This window comes from Squalius cephalus (assembly GCF_949319135.1).
Source record: "Squalius cephalus genome assembly, chromosome: 21".
NCBI classification, from domain to species: domain Eukaryota; kingdom Metazoa; phylum Chordata; class Actinopteri; order Cypriniformes; family Leuciscidae; genus Squalius; species Squalius cephalus.
Genome location: NC_137142.1, coordinates 28,085,127 through 28,108,222, shown reverse-complemented (window position 1 = coordinate 28,108,222; position 23,096 = coordinate 28,085,127). Strand labels below are relative to the sequence as shown.

Here is a 23,096-nt window from a genome sequence, read left to right as displayed (position 1 = left end):
GAACAGAAAGTTAGCTCCACTGCACCATGTAAGGTAGAAGAAAGCATAGAATAAAGCGATGTCTTGGCGTGTTTTTTTTGTTTGTTTGTTTGCTGCAGAACTGAAGCAAAATTGTCTTAGTGCTCAAAGAATATAGAAAAAGTAATAAAGATTGTTTTGATCATCACACTTTCTTGCTGTTGACGTTTATTGACAAAAACGTACAATCTCTAAACAAAAACCTCACTAACCACCCATTTCCCTGGCACTGTTTGTTTACTACCTGTAGCTAATTTTCAGTGGAAGTCCAGTCGCGACCACGCCCGTATAATTAAAGGAGCGTTTTCATTGGTGCGCCGCCGCGCGCCTCCCCTGCGTCGGTTGCCGTGGGAGCCCGTGGACACCGAAGTACACACATGCGGAGTCGCGAGACATACGGGGAGAAGGCGTCCTGAGTCCTGACACATTCAAACTGTGGGTTTACAGTTGTTGGATTAAACCGAATGGAGATGTCTCATTCTCAGAAATACATGTAGATTGAGATTCGTGTGAAGGCAGAAATGTCTGTACAGCACCGCTTGGTCCAACTGTCAGCCGCGTCGCTCGCTGTTGTTCTCAGCCGGGACGAGGACATCAAATACAGCGCGAGCAGCACTAACGGACAGGACGTGTTTGCGGATTTTAAGTCGCAAAATTCGCGAAGCTTCTGGAATAAAAGACTCGTGAAAGCGGTGGCGGAAGTTTCATTCCAGGGATGGCTTGAGAACTACGTGCTGCTTGTCCAGGGCAATGCCAATAACTTGGAGGTGTTGAGGGAAGCGTGGATGCGCAGGGCGCTCAGGTCGCCCAAAGGATACACTATCCAAGCTGTAGGTAGGTAATCATCAACATTTGGATATCAGCAGGGGTGTTATTATATGGTGTGGAATCGCTGGGTCACTCACTCATTCATTCATGATCGTCCCAAAGCTTTGTCTACAGTGTTCACTGTGCAGATGTAAGTTGATCAGAACGATGAATGGCACTAACGTTACAGAAGTTAATGAGTCTCACGAGAGCAAAATCTGAGGAAGGCTTATGCTTAACATTTGTTTCTTCAGCTCTTTGTTTATTAGTGACATGGTGAAATTTGAAAAGAACACCTTTGGTTAAAGCAGACATGCATTCTTAACACTTTTTTTGTTTTGGCCAATAATGCTTCCCTGAAAGTTATAGCCTATATGGTCAATGACTCATTCTTGTGTCCAGGTCTAGTTATAAAAATTACTTGAATACGCATCTTCTGTGATGAACATGTTTTGATTTTTGAATTAAATTTTCAAAAAAAAAAAAAAAAATTTGTGGTGTAATTTTCTGGAAAAAATATAGTTTTTATTTAAAAGGCTAAAATTTGTAAATTAATAAAAAAATATTGTCATAAGTATTATGACATTTATTATTAAGTTTTATTATTATTTATAAAAAATAAATAGTGAAGCTATGTTTTAAAATATATTACAATTTATTTTAATTAGGCTAAACGGAGATGTTGGACCCCTTTAGACCCTCATGTCAAGATCATTACGTTTTATTTTGTGTCAGATGGAGTAACCCTAACACTTATGCATGAATCAAAACATTTTTAATCTTGTACCACATGTTTGAAAACTTTTTTTGAAGGTAGTGATTAAGTTATGTTCACTGTTCAGTCAAATGCATTCAAATGCACAGAAAGTATATTATGATGGTTACACTTTTTTTGACATTTTTAGAGCCAATGGCTTTTTAGAAAATGCTATAAATGTTTGCATTGCAAACACATTTAGGCTACATCATGAATTTCTAAGAACTTGGCATGTGTGCTTTAAGCTAGATTTTTAAAGAAAAGTCTCAAAGATCCTTACTGACATTGACAGATTTCATTAAAAAATCAATAACATATCACCTTCATTTTTGATTGTGGACATTTCCCAGCAGATCTCTATAGGGATCCTCATGCTCTATAGGAGACCCACATACCACTGTCCTCATGAATGCCTCTTCCTTCAACATCTCTCTAAAGGTCCCCAGATTGTTTTTCACCAGCTATAATAGAAAACCACATAATTTCCGTTTGCAGTAGAAGGTAGCCTCTTAACCTAACCTGACCAACAATTCCCCCTGAGACCTCAACATGCTTTAGGCGTAACTGTGTGCGTGCAACATAAGTGCATTATTTCCAGATGACAGGAAATATGATTTCTGGGGAGCTGTGAGTTTTCTCTGACTCAATTTCCACTGCTCCGTTTGAGTAGTTAACTTCCTAGAAAAAGGGTCATCGTGATTTGATGTGGGTACAAAATTCATGCCCAGTGTTGTGGTGGTTGTTATTGTGATTTGATAGGGGATGAAATTGTTTTCGTTGGTCACATGTTGAGGTGGCAGACCTTTTGTGACTGTGGATTTCTGTTGCCTCAGGTGTCGCTGCTTCTGGGAGGCATCTGGTTTGCCCACTACAAACATGAAGCAGATTGTAAGAACCTCCATTTGCTCCTGCTGTCACAAGCAATGAAGGTGCATGTTAACACACTGAGTAGTATAGTGTGTAACCGGGGCAAGGACCACACAATAATGTGACTGGGAGTAGAGGGAGCTAAAACCCACAGCTATTTTCACTAGTTTAATTTTCTCTAGGAAATTGGAAGCACACTCTCATACGCATACAAATTGTTGAGACCTCAGGTCAGGTTGTCCATTGTGGTGAAATAAGCCCAGCAACAGTGTCTTTGTAATTTATTGCCCATTCACCAGAGCCCATAGTGCTGAGTAATGTCCTTTCCAGTGGTTGTCCACCAACCAGGTTTATAGCTTGACCACTGGAGCCGATGTCCCTTGTTTCATTCTCAGGACAATACCATGGAGTCTTTTTATTGTTGTCTGGAGACAGCGCCTGGACATTGTGTTGACAATGAAATGTCAGCTTGTAGATAAGATTTAGGTACGGTTTGATGAAAATATTGAAATTATATAACTGTAAAATAACATCTCCAAGAGCTTTTTTAAACAAAACATCACTTTAAAGGCCCTGATATACTCTCACAGCGAAGTTAGAAAAACCTTTGTTGAGATATAGGCTACTGTTAGTGAACATCCAGATGCCTCCGACTATGCTGGGAAAAGTCTTTAAATCAATATGTTAATATGTGTTGCACGCTTTTCACTTAATAACAAAATAAGCACATAACAAAACAGCGGTGAGAAAACCGCAGCTAAGAAAGCATCTGATCATAGCGACGTGGATATGTTCGATTTAGCTCTGCAATTCAGCACTCCTGTCAAATCACGTCACATTAATTTATAGCTTTACGGCATTAAACATGAAAAACAGAAAAAAATAGCCTCAGAGCACATCACCACGGACCTATGGTAGTTCAAAGGTGTGTATACCAGCCGGAGCGAACTATCCAAGAAAGTCCGCTTTGGCAAGCTGTTTTGGTCTCAGAAACAAACTCCAAATGAACTTTGTTTTGGACTAATTTTGTTTGAAATGACATCACACCAATTTGTTCTTCAATTTCACATCAAGTAAATCGGCCTTAAATATCACACACATTGAGTACTTTGAATTCTTTGAGTATTTTTCTAGGCCTGTGTTTGGTCAGCAGGAAAGGGTTAGCGGCTGTGATTACCCTTCAGCAGATGGGATGATGAATGAGCCTGCCTCGCTCTTCTGTCCTCTTAATTATCAGTATACATTAAGTGAAAAGACGGATTGTTCACTGGGGCCTGCACTGCTTTTTTTGGCCTCTTGCTCGTAATACTCATTGACCTTTTCAGCTCACATTTTGAACCTGCTGTCTTTTGTATGTTCCCTGAATCCCAATTGATATTGATTTTAGACCACTGTTTTTGTGACTTATTAGAACAATGAAAAATCGTTTGTCATTTACTCAACTTCATGTCGTTCCAAACCTAGGCCTACATCATCATGCTCTTATTATTTAAGTGGAGCACAATCCAGATCCAAAAATGCCATGTTTTCATAGTTTTAGCCAAAACGATAATGTAACACGCTTTTTGGAATTCTGGATGCTAACATGGGTTAGACACAAAAAGCTATGACTTTAAATGGCTTGAAGTTGGAATATAGTGAACAAGTCATATGGACTACTTTTATGATAGTTTTTATTTTATTTTATTTATCAGCCCCTCGTTACTATGAACTGATGTTATATGACGACAAGTGGGCATAAAGATGGCATGTTCCATAGAAATAATAACATTTGGGAATGGCAAATGGGTGAGAAAATATTGACACAATTGTCTTTTTTGCTGAATTACCCTTTTAGGTGTCGAAGAAGCATAAAGCAAGTTAATTGGCAGGTTTCTACATATGAAAAGCTGAACAGTTAGTAATGCAGTGCAGAAACTGGACTTCACTGGATGTGCTCAGACGCTTCTGTCTTCGGCCTGTGCCCTTGAACTACAGAGAATGCTCTATGCATCATTTATAAGTAAAGCTGTATAAAATTGGAGGCAATGTGCATTGAACTATAGAGATTTAGGATGATGACAGAGATTTAGGATCATGACAAGCATTTGGAGAAACAAGAAATTCAAGAATGCCTCACCCTTTTCCGCCTGTCTGTTGAAATCTGAGGTGCTTACAATGGCTGAAGTCTCTGCATTATTGAGGAGCTTTGGATCATGCCATCATTACTCAGCGGGGTATAACATCTATGCTAAGTTATAATGAGGTGTTCAGTAGGGTTGAGCACTATTAATCACTGATGTGTTCAATAACTTAATTTTGTTTGATGGTACACATTTATATCTTCAAACCTAACTTTGATACGTGTTCTATACATGTTCTCTGGAGTGCCTCTACCAAAGCAAACTGATTTGTTGGAGGTTTATGCAATCCAGACCACATCTCTCAGATCTCAGCTCATTAGCCGTGACATGGCGTCGTGCTGGACTCTTTTATCCAGAGGTCAACACCCTGCAGTTCTCATGCATTGAAAGTTGCCCTCTTGGTTAACAAGACACCAGAGGTCATCGCTCCCCAGTGCTTTCCTCAAAGATGTCATTGCTGACCACAACACTTCCAGGTGTGCACCGTAAACAGAGGAGGCACAGTTCAGCCAACATGTGTTTGTAAAACAAAAAAAGCTTTCTTATTCCCATGAAAGCATATCTTTCTTTCACTTGAGGAAAAACCTATAAAAGCCAGAAAGAAACTATTGTAAGACTCTTAAATTAAAGCAATGAAATCAAAAGTGGCATTCAGTATCACCAGAAGCAAAGACTCCAGGATGTGTGAAAATATTTATTTACTTTTTTTTTTTTTTAGTAAATAGAATAATTAATGTGGGTTGTTACTAGTTACACAGTAAGCTATTATAAGTTTGAAAATAAAATTACTTTTGAGATTAAATTAAAATGGCATGCAGTATCATCGCAAGAGAAGAGGATAAACATGTGGGTTGCTATTGATTTATTTCAATGTTTTTTAAGTAAATACAATAATCCACATGTTTTATAGTTACACAGAAAACTGTTATAATTTTAGACCTTTGAAATTAAATTTCATGTGGTAGGCTATCATCAGAAGCTGATTTATTCATATTTATTTACTTTTTTAAACCCGTGATTTATAGATCCGTAGAAAACTCATTTTAGCCTATATCTAATTAAAGTTTCATCACAGGCAGAGATTCATTCCAGTATAAACATGACAAGTATGTTTATTTATGTAAAAGCTTTTTTTCTTTTCTTGTTTAAGTAAATTAACTAATCCATGTGGTCAGAATAAAAGAGAGTCATATGCATGCCCAGTTTTGGGAGATAAAGGTAGAGCTGGATCTGGTTTCTAAGAAAGCAACCAATGGAATGTTTTCCAAGATAACCAAACACCCTTCCACGAGCAGCCATGTGTATTTCTTCCATACTTCTCCTTTTTTCACCCATTGAAATCATGTGTCAGGGTAGTAAAAACAAAACAACCCTGACAGAACACTCTTTTCCTTCACGGAGCTCTTCTCTGTCCCTCTGTCTGCTGACACGAATTTAACATTCGAAAAATGCTTCTCTTCCCGTGACTTCAATTATATCCACATCCAAAAATTCATGCTGTCCATATAAATGCTGTCCAAACACAACACATAAGACTTTTCATTTTCAGATTGGGAACTCTCTGTTTTCTTTGAACACATGTGAGTGTGTGTGTGTGTTGGCATGTATATGTGCTTGTCTGTGTTTTTATTTCTGTGTGCATGAGTGATCCGGAGATATTTCATCGTGTCTCCTTGAATAGCTGAAATAGATTTCCCGTATCCTTCCTGATTTGAAGGCATCTCCCTATGTATTTCAGAATCTGACCTCTGTAGCATCCTTTTTCCATTAAGTCAATCCTTGATGAAATCTAAGCTGTATGACATATTTAAGTAGTTCACAGCCAGCTGGAGATCTAGGCCATTACAAACAAATGAAAAGATTACCCTGCTCTCCTACTGTTAAGCATTGCAGCTAATGTGTTTGCAATTAGGGGACAGTACTTCCCTCATATTTCCATTCCTCTCCTTCCAAAAATGATGTAAATGGTGTACTGTTGAGTAGACCTGACCTGACTAACCCATTTCAATGCTCCTACTTAACTGAAGTCAAGATATTGTGACAAAGCTTTTGGCATGAAAGTTGTCTGCAGCTTAGATGAAGCTTCACTATGTGACGGGCCTTCAAATCTAAGGTTAACAAGCCTAAAATCTGATGTAGCTCAGCCTTGGTCAGAGGAAATGATTCTCATATGGTGGAAATTACCAGCATGGAACTTAATTAGTTGTGTAAGAATGTTGTAAACTGTGGCTCTTTTAACTTCTAGTAGCAAAACTAGTACGAAACACATTAACATCTCTTCAAGCAAACCATGAATCTGTCTCCTGGACATTCCTTGAGGGATGAGGAAAAGGTTTGGCTATAATAGACAGACTATCAGGATGATTTTTGGCAGTAGTTTTAGCTTTTAATTTTACTTGATATACTTTATAATGTACACTACCGTTCAAAAGTATGAGATCGGTACATTTTTTAAATGGTTTTGAAAAATAAATCTTTTATGCTTGCCTAAGCATTTATTTGATCAAGGATACACTAAAACAGAAATATTGTGAAATATTATTACAATTTAAAATAATTAATTTTCTATTTGAATATATTTTAAAATGTAATGTATTCCTGTGATGCAAAGCTGAATTTTCAGCATCATTACTCCAGTCTTCAGTCACATGATCCAACAGAAATCATTCTAACATGTTGATTTGCCGATCAAGAAACATTTCTTATTACTATGTTGAAAACTTGTTCTGTTTAATGTTTTTTTTCCCCCAGGATTCTCTGAAGAATAGAAATTATTGGAATTTAATTTACATAATTTAGGCCTATATGAAATTGAACATTATACATATCTTTACTGTCACTTTTGATCAATTTAATGAATCCTTGCTGAATAAAAGTATTTAATTTCTTTAAAAAAAAAAAAAAAAAAAACTTACTGACCCCAAATTTTTGAATGGTAGTGTAGACATTGTTATTCCAAACACATAACCTTTCATGATATAGCCTATGGTATTTGTTACTCCTGCTCTATAGACCAAAGGCCTAGAACATTTACTTTTCCTGTGGCAGGTAACATGGCCTATTTGCATGAGCTTCAAAAGGGTCCCTATAGTTTTGCCTTGAAACCTGAGATATGTTGCCAAATGATTATGACCTCCTTTCGTGAGACCTGATACAATATGCTACAAAATATTACTCTCTTGATACAGGAAAGTGAGCTGTTGGGGCTTTTTGTGACTCTTTGCAAAGTCAAAATATTGGTTTAGTCACTCGTTTTCGCTGTATTTCAAGTTTGTTTGTCAATCATTGTAACGGCATGATGATAAAGTAACAAGTCGCATACTATTGGTTCAAAATGACAACAATAAACGTGGAGATATTTCATCAGCGGTGTTATCAGCGTGAAACAGTTTCTTCTGTTAATCAATACACAAGAGTATCATGAAGCATGTCAACATTGTAAAATGGCCCTTTTAATCAGTCTAACGAACCAGATCCTCTCTGTGGGAGGATCAGTAGAAGAGCTGCATTTTTCCCTTGTAACATTTGACATGGTTAACATTTAACACAGGTGTTTCATTTCAAAACTACACCAGACACATGCTTTTAACACGCCTCTCACAGAATGTTTGTTAGTGGTTAAAAGGGATAAATGTTTAGGGCCTCTTTGGATTTATTGGGCTTTTTACTTGTGTCATGGCAGGAAAAACATTGTAAAGCCTTCATAGAAGAAGGTGTGACCAGGAACCCCATTCAGCCACTAATGACAGCACAAAAACATTTTAATTTGTCCACCAACAACATGCAAAGCTAAGAAAACAAAGACTGAAATGAATGTGTGCATGCATGAGACACAAATACTGTAGGCTAAATAGTGAACTGAAGGATTGAAGCTAGCCCAAAAACAACATAAGATTCTGCTTCCTTCATTTTTCGTGTTAATTTAGTGTGTCACAGCATTAGGGCCAGTGACTGTCGTGGTCTGAAGTCATGAAGAATTACTGGGATTAATGTTTTAGTTCCAGCAGAAGTAGTCAAGGGGAACTGAACCATCTCCATAGAAGGTTTATGTGACAGACGTAGATCTATGTTTTTTAGACCTTGTTTTTGCATGTCTTTGACCGCTGCATGAAAATGTATCATGCATGCATATTGTTTCGGCTTTAAAGAGTTGAAGTACTGAAGTGATGTTATGATAGAGGGCATCATGTTTTGTGTTGTTGTAGTGAATTTTATAAAAATCTAAGTGGTTGGGGCTTGGTCTTTTAAAGGGATAGTTCACCCAAAAAGGAAAATTCTGTCATCATTTACTCACTCTCAAGTTGTTCCAAACCTGTATAAATTTCTTTCTTCTGCTGAATACAAAAGATATTTTGAAAAATGTTGGTAACCAAACAGTTGATGAACCCTATTTGACTTTCATATTACTGTTTTTTCCATGTTATGAAAGTCAGTGGTGTCCATCAACTGTTCTCCAAAATATCTTCTTTTGCATTTAGCAGAACGAAATTTGTTTTGGAAATTTTGGAAGAAAATTGTGTTTTTAGGAAAGAAGAAGAAAGGAAGTTTTGACTGCTCTCTGTGTTGCTATTATTCTCATGCACTGACTCATTCACGGCCAATCAGAGTTCTCTCTCTCACTGATGGCCCGATGCCGATTCTACATGCTGAATTGGCCCAAAAAACCCTGACAGCGTCCGACTAGAGCCAACGGTGCGACACTCAAAAACGGCCCGACGTCGCCCGACGGCTTTGTGTGTTCCGGGCTTTAAATGCAGGACTTTCTTTAGTGTTGAGATGGCTTAGTAAAATGCATAATTTTATTGTAAACTTTTTTTTTTTTTATTGTGCCTGTCAAAATTGTGCCACAAAATTTTGTAATGATTAGTTGTCATATAAATAATTGTGATTTGTGATTTAATTCCGTTTTGTTCTGGTCACTTATAGTATAAGCCTAATGTTATTTTTTCACTTTAAATTGTAAATATAATAATAATAATAATAATAATACAATTAAAAATTATAATAAAATATACACATATGATTTACTTAGGCTAAATATTATGAGAATTAATATAATATAATACTCCTCTGCTTCTCCCTACCACATCGGAAAAGAGGCACAATATCGATTATTTGATGGCATTTCTTTAAGCACTTACATTTCCCTAATTTGGATGAGAAAATATGATTGTAATTTAAACTGCACAATTATTGCAGTTTTCTCAAATAATTGCAATTAGATCGAACAACCATGATCAGACGATTAATCGATAATCGCGACAGGCCAACGTGTGACACCTAGAAAAGCATGTGATTTCAGCCACCCATGAAGCACAGAATTCCTCAGAGGCAGAAAGTTTTCTATAGGGGGTTAAACAACATGTCTGGCATTATCAAGTTACCTTTAATTCACTTTCTCTTTCCCACCTTCTTTTGAAGGATCACAGTCCACGGTGTGTTTTTGTTGTTCCAGACACTCAAGGTGGTCCAGAGTGTGTAATGGTTACAGCTATGATAAGGAATGAACCTTACCAAATTCAGATCCTGTATTTATTAGTACAATCTCATTCATCACTGAAGAGCACCTTATGTGGTGTATATTGTGCGCTTGAATCAACAGAGCACTTGCAGGTTAATTACCTCTGTGGATTCCGTCTGTGAAGTTTGATGCCCACAGCTGACCAGGTTGTTTTTTTTAACAGAAACTCCAACAATAATTAAGCTGTTTTGGTTAACCTATCTGCACCTTGACAAAGGTGCCTTACTCTAAGCATTTCTATGTACAAATTGTCACTGACATTTGTCTGTACACAACATAACAAACAGAACTTGAAACTTCTGCGGTTCTCTTAAAATAGCCACTAAAAGATCCTTTATGAACTCTTTATGAAAAATGGACAGATTTGTCTATTAACATTTGAAGCTGATAATCAAAACCATTTATGTGTGTAGTGATATGATATATATTATATATAGATTTACCCACTATATTAAATAACAATTTAATATTATTACATAGATATTTAAGTATTTTGCGGGTCTCGTACACATTGTCTTCAGGTTGTAAATCACATGACTGTAAAATAAAAATATAATATAAAATTAAAGCTGCAAGCAGCATTTATCGGGGTTCAAGCAATTAAGGCCTTTAAGGCCTTAAAGCACAAAAGCATCAAAAGTTATTAAGTTTTATTTAGCAAGCATGTAACCACTGACATCATAGATGGAAAAGATCATGTTCTAGCATGATTTATCATGATATACCACATTCTAAAATGATTTGACATAGTTCATCATGATTTATCATGGTTTACCATGATTTACCCTGTTCTAGCATAGTTTACCATGATTTACCATGTTCTAGCATGATATACCACGTTCTAGAATTATTTACCAGGATTCTTACATGATCTACCTTGATACACCACATTCTACTATTATTTACTATGACTTACCATGTTTCTAGCGTGATTTACCATGATTTACCACATTACTAGCAATTATGTGAAGTGTCAGTGCAAATGAAGTGATAAACACTGACAAAATATGATTGTGTTATAATAGTTATTGTTATACAAGTGAATCCAAAAGCACATGTGAAAAGACTTCATTAACTCTTCCGAGTCGCCGATCACACCGGCGTGATCAAATCACATGACAGGTTTAAGACGTTGAATTATAAAAACAAAGTCACGTTGAGCGCTGCCGTCCACTTCTGTCGAAAGTGCTGGCTTGAAACTCTATTCTGCTTTTTGTTTTGTGTTGCTAGACCAAGTAAAAACGGAGATATGATCATTTAAACTTTATATAAAAAAAATATTGAAAATATTGACGCATTCGTAAAAGAACGCACGATGGGATGCGACAGGCGTCGCATTTATTCCAATAACTTCGTCGGTTTTTGTCATAAAACAAAACGGAGAAAAATGTGTGAATCTGCTGACTCTGCTCTTCATGCTGCACATTTTACGGAGTGGAGGAGGAGCCAACTGTGCAAAGAAGCGAAATTGAAAGGCGCCGACGGGATATTGACGGAATAGACAGAAAGACAGAGATGTTATTGCTAGTTTTTGGAAGAGTTTGAGTAGATTTTGAGAGTAGTTTAGGAGTAGTGTAGATAGTTTAGGTATTTTTTGTGGAAGGAAAATTTTTGGTTGAACAAGCCCTCGACTTGTTCTACCAACTGGACGATGTTGTTTACAGTTCATCGACGGAATCAGAAAGTGGCTATGATGAGATTGACGACTCGGCTTTTGTGGTTCACAACGAGGGGTGAGACAAACTTTTAGCTTATTGTATATTATATTATCTGTGTGTGTGTGTGTGTGTGTCTCTGTCTGTCTGTATGTCTGTCTGTGTGTGTGTGTGTGTGTGTGTGTGTGTGTGTGTGTCTGTCTGTCTGTCTGTCTGTCTGTCTGTCTGTGCGTGTGTGTTTCTGTGTGTGTCTGTCTGTCTGTGTGTGTGTGTGTGTGTGTGTGTGTGTGTGTGTGTGTGTGTGTGGTTGTGTGAACAAGAATTTCATTGCCAATGATTGCTTCACTGTAATTGTTGTACATATGTGCCAATGAGCATCTTGAACTTTGATGTACAATCTTTAATCTTTTTGCGTGTGTCTTGACATGTACAGAGATGATGAGCAGCCTGGGTCATCTACCACTTCGACAACAAGCAGACAGAGGCCTACAAAGAGATGGGGTGGAAGGAAGAGTCAAACCAGATCAAGATCTCCAGCAAAGTCAGGACAGCCACACCACAGCTCTGAGCCCTGGAAAACCGAGAGTGATCCTGATATTGATTTTGTATTCATTTTACCTTTTGTATGGTATATTTGCACTTTTTAGGAACACCTCTTACTCAAGCTCATGAAAGCCCTGTAATGTAGCTGTCTGTGTAATTGTACATTGTGTTTTGTAGAGTTTCTAAGCAAAAAAGAAAAGAAAAAAACCCTATTGCCACACCTGCTTTTTGCTGTATATAGTTTGATTTTATCTCAATTTTACCTTTTTTATGTTGTATTTGCACTATTTGGGAACCCTCATACTCTGGGAATGCAAGGCCTTAAATATAGCTCTCTGTATAATTGTGTGCATGAACTGTTTTAAAAAGTGGCAAAGCTAAAAAGAAAAAGAAAAAAGCCCATGGCTACACCTGCTTTTTTTTGTAAATCATATTTTTTTTGTATATAGCTTGATTATATCTGAATTGTACCTGTATATGTTGACATTTACAACTTGTGTTAACATTTTAAACCTTTTAAAATGCTTCATTGAGCATGTTTGTGTTTTTTGTAGTAAAAAACTATAATTTTTCTATTCGGATTTTGTGTTTTTTGTGTGATTTTGGGTCCAGTATGTTGATAAAGTACATCAAAGTGAAAAACTAATTGTCTGTTCATATAGGTGATGTTGTGCTGTGTAAAAAGTACTCAAAAACGGCCAAAATAGCCCAAGACTCCGAAGAGTTAATAAGTAGAATGGCCAGCAGAAGCCAGTAGAAGACCACTTATTGGCTCACTTTCACTTTAAACTTAATGATTTGCACCAGTTTTCTGCACTAAATCAAACCAGTTTTTCCATGTTAACTCAATAATGCATGCTTACACACACACACACACACACACACACACACAAATATGTTTTTTGGATATGTTATTGAGAAAATATATTTATTTGTCTATAGGCATTTCTTTGTGATCTAATAATATAAAACTATGTTACCAGTATAGGGCTGTAACGATTCCTCGATTATAGTAAAGTACTCGATTTAAAAAAATCCTTGATTGCAATTTACCCCTCGAGTAATTGGCAAAATACCGAAAGTGGTGCATTCCACAGACGAGAATCCAACAACCGCAGAATTACAGTTTTCTAGGACAACGCGATATTTAAAACCATTTACAGTCATAATATAGCATAGTGCCATTGTGAAATCACAAAGGCTGTGATTCAGTTAAATAAATATATCCTCTGTTTTTTGTTTGTTTGTTTTTTTCACAGAGAAGACGCTTCAATTACATGAGTGCAGATTAGCCTAACGTTACATGTTAAAATTACCTCAGCTCCGTCCACAGTAAACGCTGCTCCAAGCAAACTCAGTCTCTGCAGTGCTGTTTGTTTAGGTTTCCAATAACGTGCAAATATGGGAACGCAAGTCGGACGCAGTTTGTGTTTCATAGTTGCACTGTTATCATTTGTGGAGCACATCTGGGTTTCTCAAACTGCTGTTCATCGCGATTTCAAAATAAAAGTTTAAACATTGCGATTTCAAAATATAAGTTATCTTGCTCTGAGTTTGCATGTTTTGATGTGCACATGTTCTCGTTCAAGAAATTACAGTGACTGTAGCATTTCTATCGTACAGAAGTGGCCAAATATTGAAGGTTAAGTTGACATTTGAATTAATTGTTTGGACAATATTAAACAAGGATTTGATAATGCCAGGCTTAGTGTAACAACAACCAGGCCGCTGGCACCCTCTGCAGGCATTTGTTATTTATGTACATAAGTTATGCTTATATTAGTTTATATAATTCATTTTACATGGGTATATTTTAACAGTGTTCTTCAATAAAACCAATATAATTACTTACTTTGATACTTTACTTGAACCAATTATTGTTGCTTGTTATTATATATTTGTATTTTAAGTCATTTTAAAGGCTGTTGTTAACTTGAATCTATTTTTTACCACAATTTTTTTTTATCCGATTACTTGAATAGAATACTCGATTACTAAAATAATCGAAAGCTACAGCCCTATCATAATAAAAAGATTGCTTTTTAAAGCATTTGTTTGTTTCCCAATACTGAAAGCTAATGAAAAGGTAATGTGCAATTCTGCTGCTCCCTCAAGTGGACAAAAGTGGTATTATAGCAATTGAAGTGTTTGAATGAATGAGTGAATGAATGGGAATTTGGTTTTTCAGTTATATCTCGGTAACCAGAACGCGAAAAATTCTGAAACTCAGAGCATAGATAGTGCTCGAGTAGCCCTCGACGGAGGCCCGCGACGACACGTTTCGATCAAGAGCCTGGAGAGGACCTTACCATCAAAATTTGAACGTGCAACAACTTTCCGTTTTCGAGTTATTAGTGAATTTGTATTCGGGGGCGTGGCTTAAATGCCGTTTTACTTTCGTTTCATTTCATTCATTTACTTTCGTCCATTTCCATATCTCAGTGTGACACAATTGTCAAGTAATACTCCAATAGATGAGTTTTGACAAAATATGATTGAAAATGTTAAAATAATGATTTTATAAAGTCTAAATATGAATTATATGACAATATTAGGGAGCAGTATGATGAAATGGCAGCAGGGGGCAGTAAAATACCACTTATTGGCTTAATGACATGTTATATCATTTTTACCTTTTTGACTGTTATAGAGGCAAATTTTGTCTGATCTGTCTGAAATGTTTCATGCTTATTAAGAGTCATGAACATTATTATATGAAAATTATTTCATTTTGATCAAATTATTTCCTATGGAATTTTTCATAGGAAAAGACCATTCACAGCCAATACAGGCAATTTACCATAGGAAATATATGGTTTTAAAGCGTTTTAACAGTTATAGCGCTACCTTTGGTCCGATCTTTATACAAATTTCCAGGCTCCTTTAGCATGTTATGACAAATATGTGCATCAATTTTTGTGAAGTTCTGTGTTTTCGTTTAGGATTTATAGGCTTTTGAGTGCATTTTGCCACGCCCATTTTCTTTATAACCCTATATACCCATGCGAAAAATGCAAAAGTTCAACTTTTTTTTGATAATTATTTATCTAGAGAGTCCATAGAATTGTCTTAGACTCGTTTGGTTCCGATCGGGCGAAAAACCTAGGACTAGTTCGCAAAAGTAGGTTTTTAACATAATTACGAATATTTAATGAACGGTTTGATTGACAGCAATGGTTCTTGAGGCAAAGTTGTTCTCCATGAGAAGGTCTATCAAATGATATGCATATTGTGTGGATATTTGTAACACCACGTGATTACGGAGCTGTAAAACTCGTTAGCGCCAACTAGTGGCCGATTTCTTTCAAAATTCTTACAGACCTCTAGGACCATGAGTCGAACATGCCTACCGAGTTTTGTTCCGATCAGCCTCCGTTAACCTTGTCTAATAGGTGCTCAAATTTCATTGGCCGATGGCGGCCATGTTTTTTGAGATATGCCAATGTCCTCAAAGACATACATGGCACCTTGGACCAAGACACTGCATACCAATTTTCAAGTCAATCGGACTAACGGTCAGGTCGTCATAGCCCTTTTCATGTTTTTTTCATGTTATAGCGCCACCTAGTGTTCAATCGTCGCGATTTTTTTACTGTGACCCAAGATTGAACTCCTACACATGTGGACCGAGTTTGGTGAAGATACCTCATTTACATCTTGAGTTATAGCCCTTTTAGTAAAATAGGCTCCTCCCACAACAATATTTTTGCGCCCCCTAGCGACCGTGAATCGAAATTTCAACTTTTTTTCGATAATTATTGATATTCAGACTCCAGAGAACATTTCTGCACTGGTTTGGTTCCGATCGGACGAAAAACCTAGGACTAGTTCGCAAAAGTAGGTTTTTGACAAAATTCAAAATGGCGGAAAAATTTGCATACCGGAAATGAAATCGGAGATATACGTTTTGTTCTTCAGGGTTCCAGCTTTCCAATGATATAAGACACTTGAGTCTACAACATATGGTCTAGGAGTTATGAGCAGTTTCGCGCTTTTGGTCGCTATAGCGCCACCTATGGGCCAATCGAGGTCATAATTTGATAACCTCTCCTCGATTTTTATACTACCATTTGGCAAAGTTTCAAGGTTCCAGGTCTTACGGTTTGGGCTGCACGATGCGTTTTACGGCAGAAGAAAAATAATAAAAATCAGCACAATTACAATAGGGTTTCAGCACTTCGTGCTTGAACCCCTAAATATTGAATACATTTTTTTTTTTATTCTTTTGTTTTGTTTTCCAGATTTTATTTCTGATTCATGATTGTAGTTATTTACTATTAGGGTTTATTATTGTGTAGTCAAGTGATAAAGTGGTCAAGTGACCTTGTTTGTCATTTCAGTATCATGAAAGTTGCCTGCTATTACTTGTGATGAGTGGCAAGTGCTGTAGGGTAATGTGATAAAGACAAGATGGGTATTTGAGAAGCCAGGACATGCACAAGACATTCACATGTGATTTCCAAATCTTGTTTACTCAAATTAATTTATGCTCAACTGGTTGTTTTTTATATTCATTTGTGATTTGTAATTTAAGAGACTTGTCCCACTCCCTTTCTACTTCTTCCTTGCCTCTATTTGCAGTGTGACGGCTGCCATGGTATCTGGTGAGGTATTCCTGTGACAAAAAAAAAGTTGTCAGAGCAGCTTCATGAGACAATGAGCCCAGCATATTTCCCTGGAGAGAGGAATTAATGGTACATGTGTCCTTAGCAAAAACCACATTCATGTCAGCTCAATTGGAGCTGGAACTCTCAATTGTTGTGCAAAACGTTTCCCACTTTCTCTCTGAAAAGACTATTTGAAGCACACTTTCACATAAAAATATTTTATTGTTAAATAGACAGTTTCTGCAGTTAAAGCATAAACAATTATATACATTCCAAGGACAACCTAAGGATGTGCTGGTCCCACATTTACACCACCTTCCTGAAAATAAAGGAAGACAAGGATGGATTTATCAAGTGCATGTGTCAGGTTTTCCTCTCATAACACCTCTCAGACTACATGTGGTGAGAGACCTTATGAGATGTTTCCTGTTTAAGACCTTAGACGGGATGTTTTTCCCATGGAAAACAGTGTCAAAAGTGTAAAGCGATGAGCAAAGGCATGTTTCAGCTTACTCTGAGCACTCTGCTGACTCTCTGAGTGCTCTTACAACAAAGAAGAATGGATTAGTTGCTAAGCAGACAGAGTCAGACATTCAATGGGAACTAGCAGATGAATGAAGCTAAAACCGCAGGTCAGGAATAGGAGTTGCTCTTAATAAAACATTACTTTCATTTACTTTTGCTAATATAAAACCTAGTAATATAGTACAAATTATATTTTATATTTTAAATATAAAATGTATTGAGTGTATTCTCAGTGTATGCTGTTGTATGTATCTAAATCTAACCAATAATGTTTCCAGGTTTGTGTGAGTTTGGTCAGTTTTAGAGTGAATCTTACCTGGTTGGGGTCAATTAATCAACAACTGAATGGAAAGTCAGTGCTGGCAAGTGTTCAACAATTAATCTAGCCATCCCTAGTTAATAATCAAGACTTTGGCTTTCTCAGTGATCACAGATAACTGAAGAAATCACTTGCTTTTGTATTTCGAACAGAAATGTTTCGAAATGCAATGGATGTGGAAAATGCATTATTACTTGGGCTTGACATTAATACTCCCACTTGTGGAAATATTGTGGGACAAGCAACCTATGCTTTAGGACAAGTAAACGATCCAAGTGCAAACTTGAGTATAGAGTAGTATTGCACCCTTCATATCTCCGAAGAGTCTTTAGTTTTATCAGATTTATAAAAGACAAATGCACTTTCCACTTCTTTCCGTCTTTTGCGCTCCTGGAGGCGTGGTGTGCAGCGTTGCCGACGACTTCCGCAACCCGAACGAAGCATGTTGATGGGTGTGCTCTTGCTCTTGCTCTGGTTGATGTGTGCTCTTCAGGAAGAAGTGCCCATATTCAGGAATTTTGCCCTTTATGATGTCATACAGGGCCATACTCGGAAAAAAAACTTTCCGAAACTTATACGAACCCTGAAGGAGTGTGTTTGGCACAGAAATACTCCATCATATGTCCAACTCGTTTTTTTAAACTTTGGCCATGTTTAGCATGAGAATCCAACTCTTTAACAGTGTAAATAAGTCAGAATGCATGAAATAGGATTAGACATCCCCTTTAAGCTGTTAAGTGAAAATCATTCAATTACACTCCTGATTGAACTTTAGTCCTCCTTGGATTTTAGGGTTTGTTGTTTTCCATCACTTAGATGGCTTTAAGGGACAATTTTTTACATGTCTTCATAAGCGGACTTCAGACTGACTCATGTGCCTTAAATTAACAGTTTCTATCAGAGTCTTTTTATTTTATATCCACTAAAGAATATTTTATTATATAAATATAAAACTAAATATATTTTTAAATGATAGTGACTCAAACTAACCATGTTCTATATATTTTTTTTTTTCTATAGGTGATCTCTCCCCTGTGCAGATGTCACCAATCTCCCAGTCTCAGTTTATTCCACTGTCTGAAATATTGTGCTCTGTCATATCAGACATGAATTCCACCCATGTGATTGTAAACCAGGAAGCACTGATCAATCACATGATGAAAGCACACCCAGGTAACACACTATTCACTTACCTGTACACTACCTTGTTACATTTTTATTTTAATCCATTTTCATTATGAAATGGCTGTATTTACACCAACAAATATTTGTTTCAGGAATGACCATTCCCACTCAAGACATCCTGTACAATGCTTTGGGAACGCTTATTAAGGAGAGGAAGATCTATCACACTGGAGAGGGCTACTTTGTAGTCACCCCTCAAACATACTTCATCACCAACAACATGGTGAAAGAGAGGAATTGGTGGAGTGCTGGCGACAGTGACCTGCCGTCACCACCTCCCATCACGTACCTGGTGAGCAACGAGAGCTGCATGGACACCTCTAATGAGGTGCCTGTCATGGCCCACTGTAAGTCCTGCAGCTGCTTCACCCCTCCGTCTATTGTACCTCCATCTGTCCCAGAACATCAATCCATCAGCATCAGTGAGTGCACTGGGAAAAGCCTCAAGTGGCCCAAAGAAAACAAACCCTCCGTTCAGCATCAGTCCACATCTACTGCAGCAGACTACCAGGCCAGTGAGATTAGCAAATCCACCAACACAAGCCGCAAGGACAAGGAGAAAGCTGGCCGCAAATTTGGGCTTAACCTCTTCCGACGAAATACAGGGAAGAAGGACAACAAACTAAAGAAAGAGTATGCCACATTCTCTGGGCAATTCCCTCCGGAGGAATGGCCTGTCAGGGATGAGGATGACTTAAACAACCTCCCCAGGGATCTAGAACATGCCATCATCAAACGGATCAACCCAGAGCTTACTGTGGACAATTTAGTAAAGCACACAGTTCTTATGAAGAAGCTTGAGGAGAAAGCTGAGAGAGGTACAGAGAAAGCTGTGGACAAGGGCATTTCCACCGAAACTCTTCTAGCTAAGCAGAGGCATCATACCTCAAAGGCCGTGGGGAAGAAACTGGCTCCTAGAGCTACTCGTAGCAAGAGAAGAGGACCTTCATCCAAAGAGAAACAAAGGGCAAAGAATAAGACTTTCCAATGTGCTGAAGATTTAGAGGCAGATGATCAGGTTATGCCTCACCTCAGAGCAGAATTAGCTTTAGATGAACCTGACAATAATGTAGAGAGTACCATTCTGAATCCAAAATGTGTCTACAAGAAACGGATAGACAACCCATTTTTGGGATTGCCAGGAAAAGATGTGGAAACAAACATCAATCATAAAGAACAAAGGAGGAGAGAAGCCAAGATTCCAACCACCGGATGGCGGGAAAGACCAGGTCACAGGTCAAAATCCTGGGATCCCCATCGAGCCAAAGGAATAGCTGACAGCGTAGAGAGATCTCACACACTCAAGGATGCACCTTATGAACAGGTCAATGAAAGAGCACAGACTGTGGACTCCACTCTGGATGTTCAACCAATGCAAGAGCTTTGTGGAGATTATAGCTCAGCCTACCCTGAGAGCAGCACATTGAGGATAGAGGACAAAATTAAGCTAAGAGAGAATAAAGTCCGAAGCAGAGAGTTTAAAAATGACAGACTAAAAGAAATTAAACATCAGGATGGACACTTGAGAAATGTTCCTGACCAATATAACATTGTAGATAATCCTTCACATTGTGATACAACAGAAGTACCCCTATCGTGGCCTAAACCTACAATTCAACGTAGACTTTCTCTACATCTACTTAACAGTAAAGAAGAGTCTCATCACCGTCCTGATCTGCTGTCCTCACACCAGCAAGTTGGCAATATAACTAGCCATCAGCTGCCAGATGGTCAAACCTTGGAGAGAAACACAAGCCAGACTGGGAGTGAGATGTATACAGATGATGAACATCGCGTCTATCAGAAGGCAGTTGAGGATGAGGATGGTTGTAGCTCCGTCTGCCTAAATGAGCAATGCATGACTGACTGTGAGCTATCACAAACCAGTATGGCTCGTTACCATGAGTCTGTCTGTGCAGATGGTGGCTGGGATGGCCATTTCATTGAGGAGCATGCTCATCACAAACCCACCAGAACCACACACAGGCCACATGAATACAGGTGGCAATCCTCTGATCACCAGATCCTTCAGAAAGGTGCTAGCCCCAGACAAGAGGTCCAGTGTTTGAGAAAAAGACTACATGAATCCAGTTTGGCAGATGATGAACATACTGAAGCCCTGGAAAGCAGCATTTTTGACTACTGTCAGACAAGCGAAGTGGAGTCTGATTCTGAGACCATACATAAATCTGCGGATGAAGCTGATGTAGGCAAATCTAACAACTGGATCCGTCACCAAGAATTGAAGGACTGCCATCAGAACACAAGAGAGACATCTAAGGATGCTGTGAACATCAGTGCAAACCCGAATGACCCTACAGGGCCCTGTGCAGGAGAAACTGCAGAGAGTCAGAGTTACACAGCAGATAGTGGGATTGACTCTCCAAGGTTAGTCTAAGGTTATTAAAGGGTTGGTTGGTTCACCCAAACTGAAAATTCTGTCATCATTTACTCACCCTCAAGTTGTTCCAAACCTGTATGAATTTCCTTCTTCTGATGAACACAAAAGAATATATTTTTAAGAATATGGGAAACCAAACAATTGACAGTAGCCATTGACTTCCATAGTAGGAAAAAATACTATAGAAGTCAATGGCTACCGTCAACTGTCTGGTTACCAACATTCTTTAAAATATCTTCTTTGGTGTTCAACAGAAGAAAGATGCTCATACAGGTTTGGAACAACATGAGGGTGAGTAAATGATGACAGAATTTTCATTTTTGCGTGAACTATCCCTTTAAGGGTTCATGGTTGCCTGTATTTAAACACTTTCAATTTACTTACATTTGGAGGTACATATCAGAAAGTTTTACAGATGTTTTTATTCCAGAATAAATATTTTCCTTTTCACTGATTATTTGCAGGACACATATGAGTGTACCCTCCAGTAACTCAGCAATTCTTAATGGATTGAAGCATCGTGGCTTCCTGCAGAACCTTGAAAAGCTCCACTCCAATGGCATTCACCCTCAGAGTTCACTGCTCAAGCTTACACCTGTCATGAATGTTTAAACAGATTGAAATGTCGCTCAGTATCTGGGTATAGTTATATCATGTAAAAAATGTATATAGTTCTACAAATGTAAATACCCCCCTCCCCACACACACAAAAACTAGGAAAGGAATGTAGGTTGTGCTTTTTATATATTTAATTCAGTACAGTTTTACATTTTGACTTGTTAACATAGTTTTGTACATTGGTCTTTTGTTGTTTAGAGAGAGAGCCTGAACATGTCAAGGAATTATCTGCTCAAGTCAGTCCTCTGTTATCGATGTACAAATGGGTATTTCACAGAAATAAAAGTGTTGAAAAATGGCTTCTTGTTAGATACACTTCTGACCTGAAATAAACAAGTCAAAGGGGTCAAAACCCTTTTTTTTTAGGGGAACAGACATAGCCTTGTGAAAATATATGAATAAATCTGTCAGCAATACAAATAAGCGTATGTATACCATGTTCATGAAGATATCATTCCCCAATTATTTAATTTAATGTAATTTCTAAATCAAGCAATGTTTGTTAAGAATACATTTTAATCTTACAATAATGGTAATAATAAATTCAAACATCTATAAATCTCCAAGTTCCTCACATTAGCTTGAAAGTTTTCTTCTGTACTCTGCAAATGAACAGCTTGACCTGCAGTACAGTTGAATGGTGATGAATACTTTGAATTCATCAAAATGTCGCTTGTGGTCTTGTCAGTTGACTTGCTACAACAAAGCTTACCTTTACAATGCCATTGACGGTCATGAAAAATTCATGATTGACCTGCAGCTTATCCAACATTCATACTGACAAATGCAAGTAGAGATAGCCATAGCTTAGTGTTGTTAGATGTATGATACAGACACAAAGTATTGGGATGTGTATCCGACTATTTCAGATTCATTTCTAGCCACACAGTTTGATTCCTGCACCTTAACCAGGAGGCTGAGGTGAGAGGCTTTACAGGTTCAGGCAGGAGCTGAACAGATGGGGTTTCTGAATGACAGGTATTGAATGATGGCTGACTGTGTCGTGTTTCATTCAGCCTCACTGGCAGAGAACAAAGGCCAAAGCCTTCCTGCATGTGTTCATAAAAGACAGCACAGGCATACTGTAGGCTACAAACCACTGTTATTTATGAGGTCGTTGACATTGAATCTGAATTATTTAACCAGTTTG

At 37.7% G+C, this 23,096-nt stretch overlaps 1 protein-coding gene across 1 annotated transcript; it reads left to right on the top strand.

Annotated features, from left to right (window-relative positions):
• The first annotated feature begins 358 nt into the window (after positions 1 to 358).
• On the top strand, positions 359 to 22,405 carry stox1 (storkhead box 1). The gene is made up of 4 exons (XM_079854790.1): positions 359 to 852; positions 18,763 to 18,915; positions 19,020 to 21,315; positions 21,793 to 22,405. The coding sequence occupies exons 1-4, from the start codon at positions 540 to 542 to the stop codon at positions 21,938 to 21,940; spliced, it is 2,910 nt and encodes a 969-aa protein (XP_079710916.1). The 5' UTR covers positions 359 to 539; the 3' UTR covers positions 21,941 to 22,405.
• The last annotated feature ends 691 nt before the right edge of the window (positions 22,406 to 23,096 follow it).